This window comes from Aquarana catesbeiana, linkage group LG11 (assembly GCF_042186555.1).
Source record: "Aquarana catesbeiana isolate 2022-GZ linkage group LG11, ASM4218655v1, whole genome shotgun sequence".
Classification (NCBI taxonomy): domain Eukaryota; kingdom Metazoa; phylum Chordata; class Amphibia; order Anura; family Ranidae; genus Aquarana; species Aquarana catesbeiana.
Genome location: NC_133334.1, coordinates 207,141,605 through 207,158,350, shown reverse-complemented (window position 1 = coordinate 207,158,350; position 16,746 = coordinate 207,141,605). Strand labels below are relative to the sequence as shown.

General features: G+C 46.6%; 1 protein-coding gene across 1 annotated transcript in view; it reads right to left on the bottom strand.

The window, feature by feature from the left end:
* The window catches only part of LOC141112394 (transmembrane protein 272-like), a 169,251-nt gene extending 154,982 nt beyond the window's left edge, over positions 1-14,269 (bottom strand). The window contains exons 1-2 of the mRNA XM_073605196.1: positions 14,111-14,269; positions 5,454-5,492 (exon numbers count right to left, since the gene is read on the bottom strand). Coding sequence (XP_073461297.1) covers positions 5,454-5,481 — 28 coding nt within the window. The 5' untranslated portion in view covers positions 5,482-5,492; positions 14,111-14,269. The remainder of the gene's footprint in view (positions 1-5,453; positions 5,493-14,110) is intronic.
* Positions 14,270-16,746: the final 2,477 nt, after the last annotated feature.

Sequence of the window (16,746 nt, the reverse complement as noted above, 5' to 3'; positions counted from 1 at the left end):
GATACCGGAGACCACCGCCACCGAGAGAGATCCTGCAACGCCATCTGGAGGCTCATACTTGGACCCTGTCTCCCAATCTGACTTTTAAACAAAGATGTGCCTGCTTTTACCCTGGTTTTAGTAAGTGCATTACTTTACATTAAACATGTTAACTTATTGCTGCACTTAGATCTGGCGCTGCTTGTCTTTTTTATGTTTCATAAACATAATTGAATACTCTTATGTTAGCCCCAAATTCTTGGCCATTTGATTCACATTCCCCGCCACTATTTTAAGGATTTAAAATTTCCATCTGTGAAGTACTGTCACAAGTCACTGAGGATTTCGTTTTGGAGCACTGGATACTATATCAAATTCATTTGGACTGCATTATTATCTATGATATTTGTACAAATTGTGTTTTTAGAGCACAGGACATTATATTAGATTGTTTGAAGTGAATTAATATTTGCATTATATTTTTGATTTATGTATCAGTATTTAGGTACCTTTTGATTCAACATTTGCACTTTGGTATCACATGGGTTGTTTAAGATCTCCAATAGAGATACTTATATATAGTGGTCACACAATACTCAGTACATATATTGTCTCTTTTTATCATATTTTTTTTATCATTAGCATTTGCACATCTGTGAATAGTATTTACAGAGAGGTAGACACAGCGCGACACGTTTATTTTATTTCTGCATCATTTACCTATCTTTTTACATCTTCATCTCAAAACAGGCTATGAGAACATACAGCAAAATATAGTCAGCAATAAGAATTGCCAAGTTGGAAAGGGGGGGGGAGAGTTGGTCATGGAGATTGTTGCTGGCTAATTAGTGAGGAATGGGAAATGGGGAATCCAGTAAGGCTGTGAGGGAGGAGGGGATGGGTGGCTGTACTGGTGATAGCATAGGGGAAGGTGCTGGCAGAAAGGTGGGGAGTGGTTTGGTAGAGTGGTGAAAAGAGCGTGAAGGCTGTGGTAGGGGTGCGGAGTGGTGGAATGGCTCTGGTGTGGTGATGGGAGGGCAGCCCTGGAAGAAAGGCGAGAGTGGTAGAGGGTGCTGGAAGTGGTGAGATCAATATCCCAAGTACTCATCAGTGAGGGACACTCACTTTCAGAGACTCTCCGCTCTCATCTCGAACTTCGATTCTATAGAAGAGAAGAGGAAACGTCAAATTCTACTGGGAGAAGAAGAGCCCATGGTAAAAATAGCTGCACAATATGTGACAGCATGTTACAGACTGAGAAGGATATGAAAAACTGACGACTGAAAAATCCTTTACATGGACACACCCCTACCCCCTTTACATTACTCTTTACCCCTCCGAAGGCTGCCCTAGCGTTAACTAGCCCCCTCCCCATACAAACTCAACTGCTTTGCCAATGCTGAAATTTATTTGGCCCTGCTAATAAAGCTTATTTGCATTGAATTGAGATCAGAGGTAGTCCTGGCAGAGTGTTGGAGGGGAATGCCTAAACATCTGTCAGCACTTGCAAACTACAAAAAATTGGTCCCGATTAATGGTGAAACACTCAGAATTAGATGGCACCACATCCCTGAAGAAAAAAATGAATAAAAGTGGGGAGAAACAAGGGATTTTGACGGCGCAGGCTATAGACTGGGCGAAGGGCACGCAGCCCAAATAGAGTCTGCAGCGCAATCATGGGGCTGTAGGATGTTACAGAGGGAGCGCTGTGAGGCGTAACCAGGAAGGGGCTCCTGACCTCCCTCACTCTGTGCCCATTCTACGCCTCGCCAGTGGGAGGTCAGGAGCCCCTTCCTGGTTATGCCTCACAGCGTTCCCTCTGTAACATCCTACAGCCCCATGATTGCGCTGCAGACTCTATTTGGGCTGTGTGCCGTTCGCCCATTCTCTAGCCTGCGTGTCGGTCGGAGCCTTCCTATTGCCGCACTGCACTCTGGGGCTTGTAGTCTATCGGGCCCTCGGCTTTCCAAGCACACGCCTAGGTGCCCACACGTCCGCATCGTGTTTGTGACGACACACACCGACACGATGGAGGGCAGATAAAGCCGGCCTGTCACTTCAGCTGCCAGAGCCAGAGGGTAGGACTCTACATAGACAGTGTTTGTGACTGGTAAGTCTTTGCCATACACTGTGTAACGTCCCTGTTTAGTTTATATTACTATTGCTTGGTTCCATATGACCATTCCTTACTGTCAGATCTAATTAACCTCAAAAATAATTGCTTTACCCATTCATTTCTACATCATTTGGCGAGACAATGTCCCTTGTATTATCTATTTAATCTAGATAATTTTCATTAAATACTATTACTCAGTTATTTCCCATTTTCTCATTAATTAGTTGAACAATTATTATTTTATTCCCTTCCTTATTATATTTTTTTCATTTTATTTCAATAGTCACCAGAATGTATTCCTGCAATCACCATCAGCAGGCCTTCTGAAATTTTTTTTTTTTTTCTTTACTCCTAGTTTTACCTTTCTGTCCTCTGTGACTGCACTGAAATGGCCTCGTCAGGGGTTTCTTGCTAGTTGCTAGTTATGCGGTGATTAACCTGTGTAAAGGTTACTGCGGGGTAAGCGCTTTTTTTGTGCTGTGTCCAATATACATTGTGCTCTCCTCATTTTTGTTTTTTGTATTTTGAAAATAACATGAATATGTATTTGTCTGTTGCTTATACTATTATTTCTTTATCTCCATATCTGTAGAGTTTTTGTTGGTATTAGTTCTCGGCCTGCACATCCCTTGAGGAAGCATTTCAGCGAAACATGTCGGGCTAGTGTGCGGCCTTATCATCTGAAATTTACCTGCTTCTTGTGACCACCATAACTGTAAAACACTGCAATACCTGTGAAATATCTGTTTCTCGTGTGTCTTTTTAACCTTGAATGTATATTAAAAATTATATTTTTTTTTACTTAATACCATTCTTTTTTTTGTGGATTCTTCTGCACCGTCAAAATCCCTTGTTTCTCCCCACTTTTATTCATCTGTCAGCACTTCTTCCTACTCTTCCTATCCCCAATGCTGCTCCTCCTTCACAACAGCAGTGGTGGGGGGTTAAAGGGATGCTGGCAAATTGGTGAGAATGCACAAATAGGAAAAAGTGCTGGGTGGATTTTCTTCTTACCACTCGCCCAGCACCCTTATACTACAGCAGCAGCTGAACAAAACCTTGAGATAAGCTCTTGTGTTTACTACTCATGATAGCAAGCGGCCTACTTTTTTTCACCCAAAGCGTTTGCCATTTTCAGAGGACCAGTGCCACTGCAAAAGCTGCTACTGAACGTGGTTACGGTAGAAGCTTCACTTTGTCTGAGCCCAAGCCATAAACTCACACAATCAGAATTGTCCTTGGGATAACCCAAATTTCACAGGGGCAACACTATGTTATCGCGCATGCCTCTATAGCCACCATTTTGGACTGTTCCAAAGACACTTTTTGTAGGGGACCAAATGATGCTGAACATGCATGCATGGAATCGGAACAGTGTTATGGGAACTTACATAAGCTAGGTAGCATTGGTGCACAGTTTTGATGTTCTTTGCCCCAGGCACATTGGCTGCTATTGCTACAAAACCATCTTGAGCACCATCTTGACAGCGTCCAGCTAAAGGGGAACCTAGAATTTTACTTCCTAGATTCGTCTTTTACAATACCTATAAGATTTCAATTAATGTGATAACAAAAAGGAACTCCATCAAGGGTTTTCTCTATGCCATGCAGGAGGGGACTGGCTTTTCTACTCGGATCATGGCTACTATCTAAAGCCTCAAGCAAAGAATCAGACTGCTGATGGGAGACGTGCTCTTGCAAAACGGGCTTTTTAACTCTGCAAGTGAATTGTGGTGGTCTTACACAGAGATTTAGTGAGATGTATTTATTCTTTGCGAGTGAATTTCCTTTATTTTAATAAAGTGCATCTTGAGGTTATTAAACTAGTGGAGTAATTTTGTTTTAGGGCATGTTTGGTAGATTTGCAGAGGGGAGAGGAGTCAAGAACCCATTAGAGGGAGTCTACATGAGTGAGTAACCGTTTCTCAAGCCTAACATGCTAATCTTTATTTAGAGAGGCATGGTTTTGGCGAGTGTCTGTCTGGAGTATGGTGAAGGCAGAGCACGGTCTTGCTTGAAGAGTATTTTGCACATATCAAATCATGGTGGACTTTATGTATCTATATTATTTGAGGGATTATTACATTGTTTCACTTGATGTTTATAATTCACTGAGAATTATAAACCTAACTAAAATAGGAGTATTTAAGAGTATTTCAGTAAAGAATTTAATTATTAAACACATTGAGTAGAATATACATATGAAAAGGGAATGTATTATCCATCCATAACATTATCACCATCTCCTAACGTGACAAATATGATCCTCTTGCACCCAAAGCGTTTCTATACGGAGCATAAAATATACATGCATACTATGGATAACCATTATACAATCAATTAAATGTAACATTCCATCATATTACATTTGAAAACAAGGATTTCTCCACTCTGACCCCAGCGAGTTCCTCTGGCCACTCTTCCTCTGTGGTGTTAAGAGAGGGCGGGGAATCGACTCTTTGGGATAGATACATTATGCAGTTTTATAAGACTCCCTTTGATGGTTGAGATATTGAAGCAGAAAGTCAGCAAGTACAGTCCTTTTGATGCATTCTTTGTACTTTGTACATTCTTTGTATTCAATTATACATAGTATGCATGTATATTTTCATGTTGCTATATACGTACTGTTTTTCAAATTATATTATAGACATATTTTCCTCTTCAATATACATCCCTGAAGAAGGAGATATCTGTACTCCGAAACATGCGGGGTGCAAGAAGATCATATTTGTCATGTTAGGAGATGGTGATAATGTTATAGATGGATAATACATGCCCTTTTCATATGTATATTCTACTCAATGTGTTTAATAATTAATAAAATTCTTTACTGAAATACTCTTAAATACTCCTATTTTAATTAAGTGTGCCTTAAAAGTCCATCATAGGGGGTTCTCTTGCTTTGGCTTATATTTACATATAGCGCTGCACTGCGCATCTGGATTTTTTTTTTATTCAGTTTCTTTTTGTGTTATATTTGAGGGTAACTGAATAACTGAATACAGCAGTGTGGTATTGTATAGTATTTAACACTATCGCTTTTTCATGTCCTTTGGGGGGGGGGGGGGGGGGGGGTTAGCATTGAATAGGCATTTATAATTAAGATTAAATGCGGTTTTAATTTGAAATGGGAATTTGTTATATTTGAGGCTGTCGATAAAAAATGTCCTCTGTCAGAATTTTTGTCAAAAAGAAAATTTGTGGCAGGTTGGCAACCCTACTCTACTTTTACAAAACTGTGAATATAAGAAAAAAAAAAAAATGGGGCTGTCTTGAGTAATAATGGTCATTATTCCTATAGGAATGTAAAATGAGCTTTGATGTACATTGGGCACACAAGCAGAAGACGACTCACCTGATGATGTGGTTGACATTTCACCCATTGTTGCTAATCCTGAAAGAAAAAGAGAATAACTGCCACTTAAAAAGCAATAGGAAAAAATAAGTTTTTCAGAAACATTTGAAATGTTGCATTGTCCTACATGTTCCATTTATTAATGCTAACAAAGTGTATAACAAAGATGGGTACTTGTCCTTTTTCCCCTTCTGGGGTACTGGAGGATTCCCTTACACAACTCATACAACTCAGCATTACATCTTCAAGGATTAGCACCAATTTCCAATAAATGTTCCTCCTTTCTGAGGCTCCATTCACACTTCACGACATGGAATTGCAGGCAGAATCGCCGCAATTCTGCCTGCGATTCCAAATTGTGTGTCAGTCTCAGCACAACACAGGGCATGCATTTGGTTGCTATTATCCTTCAATGGCGCCCCAAATGCGATGCGAATCTGCCGCAATTGTTTTTTATAGTAAACTATGCCTTTAAAAACCCGCGTGAAGCTTGTTATCTGAAAAGGAGCAGGAGCTTTGAGGCAACAAACACACATAATGCAGTCCATTGAAGTGATTGGGCTGCCACATGCAGAATCGCATTAAAATTGCGCTATCAAAATTGCATAGTGGAAACACTTGTTCCCACTACGCTTTAATGCGAACAGGGACTCAGTTCTATGTGTACTGAGCAGAGTAGGCAAATCATCTCTTTCAACCTCTCTGCCCCTTGCCTTGGCATGCCCTGCATGACTAGAACATTTGATCCTATTAGTGTGATACTAATGCCCTGTACACACGGTCGGATTTTCCGACGGAAAATGTGTGATAGGACCTTGTTGTCGGAAATTCCGACCGTGTGTAGGCTCCATCACACATTTTCCGACACACAAAATTTGAGAGCAGGCTATAAAATTTTCCGACAACAAAATCCGATCGTGTGTACACAAATCCGAAGCACAAAGTGCCACGCATGCTCAGAATAAACAAACAGATGAAAGCTATTGGCTACTGCCCCGTTTAAAGTCCCAACGTACGTGTTTTACGTCACCGCGTTCAGAATGATCGGATTTTCCGACAACTTTGTGTGACCGTGTGTATGCAAGATAAGTTTGAGCCAACATCCGTCGGAAAAAAATCCTAGGATTTTGTTGTCAGAATGTCCGATCAATGTCCGACCGTGTGTACAGGGCTTAAGGGTAGTTAGAAAAAAAAGTTGGGGGCATAAATTGGCTCACACTTTTTTTTTTTTTTTTTTTTTCCTTTTTCTTTTCAGCCAACAGATTCCTCCATCCACACAAAAAGTGGACCCCCCCCACCCCCGCAGTAGCTGATCTAAGAAAAAATTGTTAACATTTACATTTGACAAATTGATCACAGTATTGACTTCTATCAAGTGGGGGTGGCTACACACTGATCATAATTCGGCAGGTCCCTGCTGTACCAGCCAATTTTTGATAGGTGTATGGCCAGCTTAAAGTGGAACTTCACCCAAAATGTGAAGTCTTAGGTTCTTTCCTTTTAAAGCTACTCCCACTGTTAAGGGCCGTACACACGATCGGACTTTTTGACAACAAACATGCAAATTAGCTGTTTTGGAGCAACATCCGGCCGTGTGTACGCTCCATCGGACAAACTTTTTCAGTTTCCATCGGACTTTTGTTGGTTGTGCAAACGGACAAACTTTCCGGCAACAAAAGTCCGATGGAGCAAAGTCCGATCGTGTGTACACAAAGCCATCGGACTTTTGTACAAACTACAGTACGCAGCCGCGAGAATGTTTCCAGCGCGATCGGATCGCGCTGGTTCTTGGCGGCAGGGTACTGTACATCTCGCGCTAGTTGCAATAGGAAAAACACATTTTCCTACTGCAGCGGGCACGAGAGGGAATTCCCCTCTGGGGAATACCAAGCCCTTCGGTCTAGTATGGATTTTAAGAGGAACCCCCTACGCCGAAAAAACGGGTCCCCCCGAAATCCATACCAGACCCTTATCCGAGCACGCAGCCTGGCCGGTCAGGAAAGGGAGTGGGGATGAGCGAGCGCCCCCCCCCCCCCCCCCGAGCCGTACCAGGCCGCATGCCCTCAACATGGGGGGTGGGTGCTTTGGGGGAGGGGGGCGCCCTGCGGGCCCTCCACCCCAAAGCACCTTGTCCCCATGTTGATGAGGACAAGGGCCTCTTCCCGACAACCCTGGCCGTTGGTTGTCGGGGTATGCGGGCGGGGCCCTTATCGAAATCCGGGAGCCCCCTTTAATAAGGGGGCCCCCAGATTCCGGCCCCCCACCCTATGTGAACGAGTATGGAGTACATCGTACCCCTACCCATTCACCTAGGGAAAAAAGTGTCAAAAAAAAAAAAAAACAGTACACAGGTTTTTAAAGTAATTTATTAGGCAGCTCCGGGGTCTTCTTCCGACTTCGGGGGTCCTCTTCCGACTTCGGGGGTCTCTCCGGCGTCTTCTCCCGGTGTTCGCATCTTCTGCTGGCTCCACCGCTATCTTCTGGCGCTCTTTTGCCCAGCGGTGGCCTGGACTTCTGGATCGTCTTCTTCGCTCTTCTCTTCCAGAGATGTTGACACGATGCTCTCTCCAGCCGGAATGGTCTCTGTGCGCTCCGCAACGGACTTATATAGGCGGTGACCCCGCCCCCCTATGACATCACAGTCCCGGGGCATGCTGGGACTGTGAGGTCATAAGGGGGCGTGGTCATAGGATAAGCGCCCCACCCACAGACCCCGACAACCAAGAGCTGAAAAACCACCAGGTATAGTGAAAGTTGGCTGGAAAAATCCTGTTGTCTGTATGCAAGACAAACTTTTGGGCAAGGCCCTTTGTACAAAAATCCAAGGGAAAGTTTGTACAAAGTCCTATCGTGTGTATGGGGCTTTAGGCTCAACTTGACCATGACCACCTTTTGCCAAGCGCACTACAGAACTTCTCTCTCTTCCATCCTGAGGCTCCCCAGGTATTTCATAACCCTAGTTATGCTTACATTTCATTGTGCCATTTTGACTTTTTAATTGTAAAGCCAGGCAGATGGTCAGTGAAAATGTGTTCTGTTAAATGTTTCATCTTTTGTCAGTTAAATAAATTGTGGGAGATTTACAATTCTGTTGTGGCTAGACAATAAAGAAGCAGCAGGAGCTTGATGAAGTCATCTCTCTTCTCATCACAGAATGCTCCCTGTCAACACAGAGGAGAACTTCCCTGGATTTGGCTCAGCAGGAGTTTACCAAATTTCAAGGATTTTCGGATGCTGAACCCCATGTAAATGGAAGCCAAACCTGTCAAATAAAAAAATTTGAAAAAATTTTAACGCAAAAAAGAGTTTTATATTGCCAGCAAATTATATCTCCCTCTTCTTGTGTTTTTTTTTTTTTTTCTTGTAAACAAAACACAAAGATCCCAAAGGTCCTCTAAGGCTCGGTTCACACTGGGGCGACTTGGGATCCGACTTGTACGCCCTCAAGTCGCCCCAAGTCGCTCCAGAAATAGTTTCAATGGGAGTTAACGCTAGCGTCTTAATAGACACTACTGAAGTCGCTCCGACTTCAGAGCGTACTCCCTGTACTACTTTGATCCGACTTTGATCCGACTTCACCCTATTGACTATCATTGAAGTCGGATCAAAGTCGGATCGCCGTCTCGCATGATCCGACTTCGGCATGCGACTTGTGCTCAGATGATCTTGAGGGGAACTCCGCGCCAAATTTTAAATAAAAATCCGGCATGGGTTCCCCCTCCAGGGGCATACCAGGCCCTTGGGTCTGGTATGGACCTTGAGGAGAACCCCCTACGCCGAAAAAACGGCGTGGGGGTCCCCCCCAATCCATACCAGACCCTTATCCGAGCACGCAGCCCGGCCGGACAGGAATGGGGGTGGGGACGAGCGAGCGCCCCCCCCCCCCCTCCTGAACCGTACCAGGCCGCATGCCCTCAACATGGGGGGTTTGGTGCCTTGGGGGGAGGGGGGCGCGCTGCGGCCCCCCCCACCCCAAAGCACCTTGTCCCCATGTTGATGAGGACAAGGGCCTCTTCCCGACAACCCTGGCCGTTGGTTGTCGGGGTCTGCGGGCGGGAGGCTTATCGGAATCTGGGAGCCCCCTTTAATAAGGGGGCCCCCAGATCCCGGCCCCCCACCCTATGTGAATAGGTATGGGGTACATGGTACCCCTACCCATTCACCTAGGGAAAAAAGCGTCAATAAAAAACACAGTACACAGGTATTTAAAATAATTTATTAGGCAGCTCCGGGATCTTCTTCCGACTTCGGGGGTCTCTCCGGCGTCTTCTCCCGGTGTCCGCATCTTCTGCCGGCTCCACCGCTATCTTCTGGCGCTCTTTTGCCAGCGGTGGTCCGGACCTCTGGATCATCTTCTTCCCTCTTCTCTTCCAGAGATGTTGACACGACGCTCTCCCCAGCCAGAATGGTTTCTGTGCGCTCTGCAAGGGACTTATATAGGCGGTGACCCCGCCCCCTTATGCCGTCACAGTCCCTGGGCATGCTGGGTCTGTGACGTTTTAGGAGGCGTGGTCACCGGATGATGACCACGCCCCCTTATGACGGCACAGCCCCAGCATGCCCTGGGACAGTGACCTCAAAAGGGGGCGGGGTCACCGCCTATATAAGTCCATTGCGGAGCGTTCAGAGACCATTCCAGCTGGAGAGAGCGTCGTGTCAACATCTCTGGAAGAAAAGAAGAAGGCAGAAGTCCGGACCACCGCTAGCAATTGAGCTGCAGAAGATAGCGGAGGAGCCGGCAGAAGATGCGGACACCGGGAGGAGACGGCGGAGAGACCCCCGAAGTCGGAAGAGGACCCCCGAAGTCGGAAGAAGATCCCGGAGCTGCCTAATAAATTATTTTAAAAACCTGTGTACTGTTTGTTTTATTGACGCTTTTTTTCCCTAGGTGAATGGGTAGGGGTACCATGTACCCCATACTCATTCACATAGGGTGGGGGGCCGGGATCTGGGGGCCCCCTTATTAAAGGGGGCTCCCAGATTCCGATAAGCCCCCCACCCGCAGACCCCGACAACCAACGGCCAGGGTTGTCGGGAAGAGGCCCTTGTCCTCATCAACATGGGGACAAGGTGCTTTGGGGGGGGGGGCGCACACTGCGCCCCCCATGCCCCAAAGCACCCCCCATGTTGAGGGCATGCGGCCTGGTACGGTGGGGGGGGGGCGGCCGTCAGCGAAGTCGCCCGTCATGGAGGCGACTTGAAGTCGCCTCGTAATTTGCCGAAGTCGTGCCAAAGTCGCGCTGAAGCCGCGTTAAAGTCGCGGTACAAAGTCGCGTTAAAGTCGTGTTGCCCATGTGTGAACCGACCCTAAAAGGGTCTATTATGTATTGTGGAGGAACGTTGGAGGGGTCAGTGTGCCTTTTTTTTTTCCTTCTTTTTTAAAACTGGCAAAATGCAGTTTTCCTTGCTGGGGTGTCATCAAGAATGAATGGCACCGTAGCCACAACATATCACGTCTTCGTGCGCTACAGGAAAATATTGCACATGTTCCCATGTTAGAGGTGCAGATAGGCAATTTTGGATACCAAAAATGTGTTGTCCCCAAAAGACATGTGTAAAGTAAAGGGCACTTCTAACTAGCTTGGGGCCCCAAAAACTGATTGAGGACCCCAGCTTGGTTCTCAGCCTAGAGGTTACATGCCAAGCCCATACAGCATGAGCTATGGTCCCCTGGGCCAGAAGAAATACAAGGAAACACATGTGAGCATCTCCTCTCTATACAGGAGGACAACACTAGCTGGGTGCAAGATGTTTACTTTGAGACTAGAAAAGGAAAGCCAGCCCGGCGCCCAAAAGACTAATGGTCATTTTGAATATCTGACCATTGTGAATATAGAAATACTGCCAGGGATGTGGATTTGCTGGGGATTTACCCCCTAAAACAGGGACAAATGGTAAACTTACATCAGTATGGGCTCATTCATACATGCAGCCATCCCTTCTGAAAAGCAATCTGCAGTGGATCACTTCAGAAGATGACACGTTCCAGTAAGGCTACATTCACACTAGTGTCTGCATGATAAAACAGTGTTTTTCCATTCAGGCTAGTCCAGTGTTGATTCTGGCAGCGAGCAGTGTGATGCACGTTTCTTTTTTCAACCAACTTTATTTAGTGTCTTCTAGTCAATGCACAGCGGGGCAGTGTGTTGGGCTATGCTGTTGTAACATGTGGTGCCATTTAGTGCGGTGCAGAAAAATGCAGACATTTTGCAATTTTAGACACTGCAAACCACACTATGTGGTGTAAACGGGGCACTTAGAAAGCAATTGTTTTCTATGTGCCTAGCAGTAACTTGTGTTTATCTAGTGCAGAAAAAAAATGCACCACACCTAGTGTGAATGGGTCCTAAATATGATCATTTGGCTGATTATGTATGCTATATAAAGGAGGTAGGCAACAGTCGAGGAGAATTTGTTTGTTCTGAGTGCACTTTTGATGCGCAGAGCTAACACTCTAGATCAAATATGGTAAACAAAAGGCCTGCGAGCTGAATCCGGCCCACCAAGCCTTGTCATATGGCCCTAGCAACCAGTTTTGCAGCCGGATTGTGGCAGAACTCTCTCTCAACATCTGCTCCCGCTGTTGCTTGTAAACACAGAAGCCTTCTGTGTTTAGAAGGGACAGCTTTGCTCAGCAGCTCCCGGATCTAACAGATCCCTGCATGTGCTCACGGCAGGAACAGATCTCCAGAGAGAGATAAGGGATGATCTCCCTGCACTCTGTACACAGCGCACCCTCAAACACTGTACACAGCGCACCCCCAAACTCTGCACTCAGCACCCCCCCAAACCCTCCACTCTGTACACAGCGCACCCCCCCCAAACCCTCCACTCTGTACACAGCGCACCCCCCCAAACCCTCCACTCTGTACACAGCGCACGCCCCAAACCCTCCACAGCGCACCCCCCCCAACCCTCCACTCTGTACACAGCGCACCCCCCCAAACCCTCCACTCTGTACACAGCGCACCCCCCCAAACCCTCCACTCTGTACACAGCGCACACCCCAAACCCTCCACAGCGCACCCCCCCAAACCCTCCACTCTGTACACAGCGCACCCCCCCCAAACCCTCCACTCTGTACACAGCGCACTCCCCCCAAACCCTTCACTCTGTACACAGCGCACGCCCCCCAAACCCTTCACTCTGTACACAGCGCACGCCCCCCAAACCCTTCACTCTGTACACAGCGCACCCCCCCCAAACCCTCCACTCTGTACACAGCGCACCCCCCCCAAACCCTCCACTCTGTACACAGCGCACCCCCCCAAACCCTCCACTCTGTACACAGCACACGCCCCAAACCCTCCACTCTGTACACAGCGCACCCCCCCAAACCCTCCACTCTGTACACAGCACACGCCCCAAACCCTCCACTCTGTACACAGCGCACCCCCCCCAAACCCTTCACTCTGTACACAGCGCACGCCCCCCAAACCCTTCACTCTGTACACAGCGCACGCCCCCCCAAACCCTTCACTCTGTACACAGCGCACCCCCCCCCAAACCCTCCACTCTGTACACAGCGCACCCCCCCAAACCCTCCACTCTGTACACAGCGCACCCCCCCAAACCCTCCACTCTGTACACAGCACACGCCCCAAACCCTCCACTCTGTACACAGCGCACTCCCCAAACCCTCCACTCTGTACATAGCACACCCCCCCCAAACTCTGCACACAGCGTACCACCCAAACCCTCCACTCTGTACACAGCGCACCCACGAATGCTCCATTCTGCACATAGCACCCCCCCCAAACCCTCCACTCTGTACACAGCGCACCCACGAATGCTCCATTCTGCACATAGCACACCCCCCAAACCCTCCACTCTGTACACAGCGCGCCCCTGAAGTCTGCACACTGTAAATAGTGCACCCCTAAACCCTTCATTCTGTACATGACACCCCTGAACTCTGCACTCAGCACACCCCAGATACAACCGGCCCTTTGAAGTCATACCATACTGCTGATGCGGCCCGTGATGAAAGTGAGTTTGACACCCCTGCTCTAGATTTACACATCACATAAACAATAGAATGTATTTCTTGAAAACAGACAAGCACATGCCTAAACTGTTCAGTTATAGAAGCAATCATTCTAAAACATTTTGTATCCACCGCTAACACTCATTAAAATAAACACAATCCAGTTGAACCTCTTATACTAAGGTTTATATGCTAAGGTTTAGCAGAGCCCTTTAAATCTGAAGGCAGAAGTCTGACATAAGTCTGCACCTTTCCTGTAGCAGAGACCTGCACTGCATCATTGCCAATACAATCGTCTGCCATCAACCACTCCCTGCTCTCTGTATGAGAAGTGGGTGAACTTAGGGAAGTCAGCTGTCCCTAGATCACCCCAATATTTCTGTGCACCTTATAGGAATCCTGATAGTAAGGCTTTCCAAAGATCTGCTACAAATGAAGAGAAGCATGCAGTGATCTGTGACAGCACATGGTACAAAACCTTCCTCCAGTACTCAGCATGGGAAAAGGATCCAGAAACTAAGAACTCTGCAGTTCTATTCCTGGCAGAGAACCATGGCTGTTCTATGCAGGTTGGTGAAGGTTACTGGAGTTGATCAGTTTATTAATCCGGTAAATGTATGATCCGCTTCTTCTAACTAGATGTTGTAAAGCAGGAAAATAGCGATCTCACCTGATTAGACAGTAGAGTGATGAGGAGTAGCCCGATCCCTCCCTTGTACTGTCTCCGTCCTCTCTAATCCGGACATAGTGATGATGACAGCAAGAACAGCTGCAGGCCCTTCCCAGGGACGTCCTCACTGCAGTGGGAAGGGCTGACTGGAGCCTGGATGTGTCTGCTGCACTCCATGTACACAGCTAGCACCAGGATGGGGGGGACACTTCACATGAAAACATATTGGAGGTTTAGCTGCAGCCAACAATTTTCCAGGGATGCACTTTAATATAACTCTGCAAACTTAACCCATTACTGCCATTAGAGCTCTTCTAGGAAAATGTAGTCCCAAGAAATTAAACTTCAGAGCCATAGAGAGTGTGCAATATATATATATATATATATATATATATATATATATATATATATATATATATATATATATATATATACAGTGCTGGGACATGGTCATTTTCTGCCCAGGGCGAAGATGGCAAACTGCGCCCCCCCCCCCCCCCCAAATTATTGTCATAGTTCAGACTATCTGTGCCTCTCTGGGGATTTCCGCAGGTATTCTTGTCTAGCGCTCCTTTCTTTACAAATCCCCCCAGATCCTTGTCTACACACATTCCTCCAGCTCTCCTTTCTTTACAAATCCCCCCAGATCCTTCTCTGCACACATTCCCTCCAGCTCTACTCCATGTACAAATCCCCCAGATCCCTCTCTGCACACATTCCCCCCAGCTCTACTCCATGTACAAATCCCCCCAGATCCCTCTCTGCACACATTCCCTCCAGCTCTCCTTTCTGTACAAATCCCCCCAGATCCCTCTCTGCACACATTCCCCGCAGCTCTCCTCCATGTACAAATCCCCCCAGATCCCTCTCTGCACACATTCCCCCCAGCTCTCCTCCATGTACAAATCCCCCCAGAAGCCTCTCTGCACACATTCCCCCCCCCCAGATCTCCTCCATGTACAAATCCCCCCAGATCTCCTCCATGTACAAATCCCCCCAGATCCCTCTCTGAACACATCCCTCCAGCTCTCCTTTCTTTACAAATCCCCCCAGATCCCTCTCTGCACACATTCCCTCCAGCTCTCCTTTCTTTACAAATCCCCTCAGATCCCTCTCTGCACACATTCCCCCCAGCTCTCCTCCATGTACAAATCCCCCCAGAAGCCTCTCTGCACACATTCCCCCCCCCCCCCAGATCTCCTCCATGTACAAATCCCCCCAGATCTCCTCCATGTACAAATCCCCCCAGATCCCTCTCTGAACACATCCCTCCAGCTCTCCTTTCTTTACAAATCCCCCCAGATCCCTCTCTGCACACATTCCCTCCAGCTCTCCTTTCTTTACAAATCTCCTCAGATCCCTCTCTGCACACATTCCCCCCAGCTCTCCTCCATGTACAAATCCCCCCAGATCATTCTCTGCACACATTCCCACCAACTCTCCTCCATGTACAAGTCCCCCCAGATCCCTCTCTGCACACATAGTTACATAGTTACATAGTAGGTGAGTCCATCAAGTCCAACCTATGTGTGTGATTATGTGTCAGTATTACATTGTATATCCCTGTAGGTTGCGGTCATTCAGGTGATTATCTAATAGTTTCTTGAAGCTATCAATGCTCCCCGCTGAGACCACCGCATGTGGAAGGGAATTTCACATCCTTGCCGCTCTTACAGTAAAGAACCCTCTACTTAGTTTAAGGTTAAACCTCTTTTCTTCTAATTGTAATGAGTGGCCATGAGTCTTATTAAACTCTCTTCTGCAAAAAAGTTTTATCCCTATTGTGGGGTCACCAGTACAGTATTTGTAAATTGAAATCATACCCCCTCTCAAGTGTCTCTTCTCCAGAGAGAATAAGTTCAGTGCTTGCAACCTTTTCTCATAACTAAGATCCTCCAGACCCTTTATTAGCTTTGTTGCCCTTCTTTGTACTCGCTCCATTTCCAGTACATCCTTCCTTGAGGACTGGTGCCCAGAACTGGACAGCATACTCCAGGTGCGGCCGGACCAGAGCCTTGTAGAGTGGGAGAATTATCGTTTTATCTCTTGCGTTGATCCCCCTTTTAATGCATGCCAATATTCTGTTTGCTTTATTAGCAGCAGCTTGACATTGCATGCCATTGCTGAGCCTATCATCTACTAGGACCCCAAGGTCCTTTTCCATCCTAGATTCCCCCAGAGGTTCTCCCCCCAGTGTATAGATTGCATTCATATTTTTGCCACCCAAATGCATTATTTTACATTTTTCTACATTGAACCTCATTTGCCATGTAGTCACCCACCCCAATAATTTGTTCAGGTCTTTTTGCAAGGTTTCCACATCCTGCGGAGAAGTTATTGCCCTGCTTAGCTTAGTATCGTCTGCAAATACAGAGATTGAACTGTTTATCCCATCCTCCAGGTCGTTTATAAACAAATTAAATAGGATTGGTCCCAGCACAGAACCCTGGGGAACCCCACTACCCACCCCTGACCATTCTGAGTACTCCCCATTTATCACCACCCTCTGAACTCGCCCTTGTAGCCAGTTTTCAATCCATGTACTCACCCTATGGTCCATGCCAACAGACCTTATTTTGTACAGTAAACGTTTATGGGGGACTGTGTCAAATGCTTTTGCAAAATCCAGATACACC